This window comes from Vespa crabro, chromosome 3 (assembly GCF_910589235.1).
Source record: "Vespa crabro chromosome 3, iyVesCrab1.2, whole genome shotgun sequence".
In the NCBI taxonomy this organism is placed as follows: Eukaryota; Metazoa; Arthropoda; class Insecta; order Hymenoptera; family Vespidae; genus Vespa; species Vespa crabro.
In genome coordinates, this window is record NC_060957.1 from 12,029,722 (window position 1) to 12,035,750 (window position 6,029).

Here is a 6,029-nt window from a genome sequence, read left to right on the forward strand (position 1 = left end):
TCTCGTAAAAGATCAAGGGGTAGCATTAAGGGTAATAACTCACCGAGTTCCACGTTTCGTGAAACGAGGATTGTCGCGACGACGACGACGACGACGACGACGACGACGACGACGACGAAGACGACGAAGAAGACGAAGACGACGAGCACGAGTTTGATGTGGACCGAAAAGAAAAAAAAAAAAAAGAAGAAGAAAAAGCAGAAAAAAAAGAAGGAAAATGAAAGAGAGAGAGAGAGAGAGAGAGAGAAAAAAAAATAAAAAAAAGAAGGGATGCTCGTAAATCCGTTCGAGCTGTGTAATATGGCATCGTTTAACAAGTACATACATATATCTGTTATCTCGTGTCCATCGCTGCTGCTATCTACGCAAAACACGTTTCTAAACTAGTCCCTATCGAGTGTCATCGCCGACACGTTCCAGTTATTATCGTTACTGTTCTCTCCAAATACATTGGGTGACTCGTTAATTTAGGATCAATTAGAAGAACAACCCTAATGTCTCCCCGTGTGTAACTTTATTTTAATTACGGTATTACAGAATGGTCTCTCCCTTTCCCTCTCCACCCTCCTCCCGCCCACTCACCCGCGCCGCCATTCGTTGTTAAGATATGCATCCGCAAGGATAGTTTTTTTCTTTATCTTTTTACGACTTCAAATAAATACACCTTTCTTTTGTAATGATCTTTCACTCTTTTATTTAATTAGCCATTATTATGATTAAAGTCAAATGTAAATGTAAGAATGTAATATTGTATTGTATTGTATTGTATTGTATTTTATTGTATTGTATTGTATTAACGTAATAGACGTAGAAATACAATAGAATCGTTTAAATTGTTTTAAATCTGTGACAATCGTGATAGCAAAGTTTACAACACATTGATTACATTGATCGTTAGCGGAACGATCGAGGATAATGTTAGAGTTTGTATTTGACATTAGATAAAATTTCATTCTAAATCTACGCGGTTACACGTAACGTAACAAGGTAACGTAAGTCTATGAGGAATATACAAGGTGAGATCATTTCTTATTCATTTAAAAGATATCTATACGTACGTATGTATGTACGTATATATACGTATATACATACATACTTACGTATATATACATTCACTCAGCTGGATGGCTTGAGGCGTATCGCGATTAAAATTTATTTCGATATCTTACATATGCACAACACAAGCTATCACTACCGGTTATTTAATATATTTACATTTATTTACAAACGAGATAATAAATAATTTAAAACGTTTCGATTTGTTTGTACAATGATTTAAGTATCCACTTAAATTCGTTCTCTCTCTCTCTCTCTCTCTCTCTCTCTCTCTCTCTCTCATTCATTCATTTACTTTCCTCTTTTCAAAATTCTAATTACTACATTTTCAAAAGAATTTCGAATTAAGAGATACTTAAAGATATATTTATTATATATAAAAGTCGACGATATATATATATATATATATATATATATATACATATATCGATTTATATATTTATTATATATAATAATTGATTTATATGTTTATTATTATATATGAAAATCGACGATATATATATATATATATATATATAGGTATCATAAAGCTAAAATCTCTCTCTCTCTCTTTCTCTCTCTCTCTCTCTCTCTCTCTCTCTCTCTCTCTCTCTCTCTGGTCGTTCTTAATTTTATATATTTTATTTATACACCGATCTCCTATTATATTTCAGGGATAAATTTTACTGCGAATGATTTCGTGCCGTGACGATCTCCTCGCCGTCCTCGTCTACCGGCACGGTCGAGTGATTGTAAAGTCCTTGGGCCATCAGCTGAAGGGCCAATGGATTCTTCTGTCCGCTCGCCTTCTTGATCTTCGCCCTCTTATTTTGGAACCAGATCTTGATCTGTGCCTCGTTCAGTCCAAGATCCCTTGAGAGCTGTTGCCTTCGTATCTCCGTCAAGTATCGATTCTCAGCGAATTCTCGCTTCAGCCTGGCCAACTGTTCCGCACTGAATGCCGTTCTAGGTCGCTTCTCCTCGGGCGTGCCGCTTTTTCCGCTATTTTGCGAACGCTTAACTCGTCTGGTTCGTGGTCCTGAAAAAAAAAGAAACAAAAAAAAAAAAAAAAGAAAAAAAAAGAAAAAAACCAACCAACACCAATGTAATGAAAAATAAAAATAAAAAGGAAGAAAGAAAGAAAGAAGAATTGATTTCTTATTAGCGAATGAAGTTATTATTCTTTCTCTGAAGGAATCAAAACATCGTAAACAAACGAGATATTTCAATACGACCCATTATAATTTATTCCCATGGGACATTACAACTCGTTGTATTTTTTTCTTTTTTTTTCTTTTTTTTTTTTTTTTTTTTTTTTTTTCTTTTCTTTTAAGATCGAAGGATGTTACCGAAGAAGGATTTGTCTGAAAAAAGAAAGGGAAAGAAATGAAGGAAAAAAAAAAAGAAAAAAAGAAAAAAGAACAAATTGGTAGCCACAAAAATATTTTCTCTATCTATTTCTCTCTCTCTCTCTCTCTCTCTGATCGTTAACACGTACTGTTCTCATGTATTTCTTCGTCAATCGTGAACATAGTCTCCAATGAATATTTATAAGTCGGTGCAAGATTTCGAAATTATGTAAGTACCTAGATAAATACCTCGAATCCGGAATTCTAAACAACATGGAATTTACTTTCGAAGAAATGAGTCATATAAATAATATATAAGTATATGTATGTACATATATATATATATATATGTACATAATATATAAATATATATATCATAGAATAAAAAGAAAGCAAGAAAGAAGGAAAGAAAGAAAGAACGAAAGAAAGACTGATAAAACGTATAAATTCCGCGGCGTCAAGAACGATTAAAAAAGTGGACTCGTGATATACGCCATTCGTACACGCCATCGCGTTCATTAGCAGCGTATCGAATTAATCCGCACGCTCGTGGAATAAATAATTAATCGCGACGGGGCATCGATGCTCGATATTTATCAACGATTTACATTCGCGCCTTGCTCGATCTTGACCGTATGTATGTACGCATCGAAAAGATTTATTTTTCATCGTGACCATTAAAGTAACTACCTACTAAGCGATTAGAACATTTTTACAATTGAAAATCTAATTTCTTTATCTACCTTTTTATCTCTTTCTATTATCCGTGTCTCTCTCTTTCTCTCTCTTTCTATATGTTTAACATTTACCTAATTAAAGGAAATACGATCAAGCTCGTGCAGAAATACAAGCCGATAGGAGGCTGTAATTAGTAAACACGTTTATCGGATCGTGAAAGCTCGGGACCACCCCGGTGCGAAGATCGAGAGGTTGCTGAACGTGGTAAAGGTGGCGGAGGTGCAAGAGTGCATATATGTGGGTCAGCCGGTGATCGTAAAGAGAGAGAAAGAAAGATAGAGACAGAGAGAGAGAGAGAGAGAGAGAGAGAGAGAGAGAAAGAGAGAGAGTAGATCGAGGATATAGGTTCTAGACAATTAAGTTCTGCGAACAAAGGCAGATGGTATCGGACGTCAACCCGTCCGTCCTAAAAAGAAAAACGTTAGGAAACTTAGAATTAGATAGAAACTGTGTTACTACGACCTATCGTGGAATAGAATGACTTGGTTTAAAGAAAATGACAAGGTACCGTGTAATTCGTTAATGGAATATTTATAGTATCCTTCGATCACCGATCATTACGTTTAACGTCATTATTATTATTATTATTATTATTATTATTATTATTATTATTATTGTTATTATTATTATTATTATTATTATTAATGCGACTCGTTTTGTCCCATTGATTATAGATTTGATTTTCTTTGATTTTCATCTTTAGATTTAATCACGAATGAAGGAAGAAATGAAGAAGTAACGTCGACTCACCGGAAGAGGGCCTGTCGGAATATCTAGTGCAATAAACCCAAGCGGGCCAAAGGCTTTGACCATTGGTACCATTTTGTGGAAGGTTATTTATATTGGTGGCGTTGCTGGTCGTGTTTTCGCCGCTCACCGATTCCCCGCTTCCTATAGTAGAAGACGCTGAGCTCAGGGACGGCGTGCTACCTGTGACAGAGCTACCTGTCACGGAACTTCTATTACTCGCAAGACTCTCGACGCTTCCGCTTCTGCTCAATCCGCAATGCGACGGGAAATTGTCTCTCTCACGATTCACAATCGAATTCGGTGATTGTGGTGATAGCCTATTGTTATTACTATTCACCGAGGATCCCAAACTGAGATCTCTTGGAAGCGGAAGTGGACTGTGATGTCTCGGTAATGGCAAACCATTTTGTTTCGTACCCTTCGTACTGAGTATCGCTTCTCTTCCAAAATCTGGCCGTAAAATATTAACGACGCTAAATCTCAATGGCGTATCTGTGTCCTCCTGACCAGGATGATGATGATGATGATGACGATGATGATGATGATGATGATGATGATGAAGGTGATCTTCCTGACGAGGCTGTCCCACGTGATCGGGCGATCTAACCCTATGATGATGATGATGATGATGAAGAAGATGATGATGATGATGAGGAGGAGGAGAACCAATCCCCAATCGGAGACTGTACGCCGGATCCATGGTAACGAGAGCAACGCTCATCTTTTCAACGCAATAGTACCAATGCAATTTTCCAACTTCTCTTATAAATCACCGAATTCAATTATCTCAAATACTTTTTCTCCTCTTTCACTTACACCGTAGAATCTATGTCAATGAAGATCTTCAACTTTTCGTATCCATAAGAATGTCTCCTCGTGGTTTATCTCTCTTCGAAACGTCAAGCTAGTTTCACTCCGCGGACACTGGTGTAACACTCTTCTTGTCACTGTCCGTCCTCCTGAGTTCACTCTCTCTCTCTCTCTCTCTCTCTCTCTTTCTCTCTTAATCTTACTATCTCTATCTCTCTCTCTATCTCTATAATTCCTTTTTTCGTTTTCAAAAAACGTCACAGTCTCGTTTGAATGATAGTAATCTTCGAGAGATTATCTCGTATCATCGTATAAATTATTCGAAACAATTTAACTAGTAGTGTTACTCTCATTACTTATTTTAATCTTCCAAATATTCATACTATCTCTTCTCTCTCTCTCTCTCTCTCTCTCTCTCTCTTTCTGTCTTTATATATATCTCTCTCTCTCTCTCTCTCTGTCTTTCTCTCTTTCTTTCCGTTTCCCTCCCACTCTTTCTCTCTCTCTCTCTCTCTCTCTCTTTCTCTCTCTCTCTCGTTCCAAATCAAACCTGGATCGAGTCCAAAGGAAAGAGAACGCGACTCTTAGATGGAAGCTTTTCCCGAGGTTTCCGAGTACTCTTAGCGAGTGCTGTGACGGGTCTGACTGGCTGTCCATCCGTCGCTCAGTGATGTCTAAACTAGGGGACTCTGAGTCCCTACTTACCGCGTCCCTTTCTCTCCCCCCAACACCCCTGTTCACTCCTCCTACGCGAGAGCTCCGAGTGCAGTGCACTAGACACCCTCGATTGTATCTCTATTAACTCTCTGCTCGTAAACTCCGCCCACTAGCGAGCGGATCACCCTACCACGAGGTCTCTTTCGTCTTTCCCCCACCATTACTACCAATGGCACGGGTAGTAGGGGACACGTCCGGAAAATCACCCTAACCCATATACCCTCTTTTTCTATCTATCTATCTATCTATCCGTCTATCTATCTGTCTATCTCTTTCTCTCTCTCTCTCTCTCTCTCTCTCTCTCTCTCTCTCTCTCTTTCTCTTTTAAACTTGTGTTATAAATCTTTCGATAGGAACGAGACGATCGACGTCGATTAAAATATTCTTCTTCGCATGGAACGAATCGATAGTATTCGCCTTGATAGCCGTGATAGATCGATAGCGATCATGTCTCTTCTTTTCTTCCAAGTGATTACATATATATATATATATATATATATATATATATATGTGTGTGTGTGTGTGTGTGTGTACGTATATAACAGTCTATTTCATGCATAAGAACTTATGTGAAAGATATTAGAGTCGTTGTTAGGATAAAAAAAAAAGAAGTTAATTGGTTCGTCTATA

General features: G+C 37.5%; 1 protein-coding gene across 1 annotated transcript; it reads right to left on the minus strand.

The window, feature by feature from the left end:
• Positions 1-1,608: 1,608 nt before the first annotated feature.
• Positions 1,609-5,311, minus strand: LOC124422535 (segmentation polarity homeobox protein engrailed-like). Its single transcript, XM_046959085.1, has 2 exons — positions 3,873-5,311; positions 1,609-2,074 (listed from the first exon to the last, which is right to left on the minus strand). Exons 1-2 carry the CDS (start codon positions 4,591-4,593, stop codon positions 1,719-1,721), a joined length of 1,077 nt encoding a protein of 358 aa, XP_046815041.1. The 5' UTR covers positions 4,594-5,311; the 3' UTR covers positions 1,609-1,718.
• Positions 5,312-6,029: the final 718 nt, after the last annotated feature.

Excerpts from the sequence above, each read along its gene's own strand:
- LOC124422535 (XM_046959085.1), bottom strand. The coding sequence starts at position 4,593 with ATGAGCGTTGCTCTCGTTACCATGGATCCGGCGTACAGTCTCCGATTG. Across the intron at positions 2,075-3,872 it reads TTCCGACAGGCCCTCTTCCG|GACCACGAACCAGACGAGTT; the intron begins GTGAGTCGACGT and ends TTTTTTTTTCAG.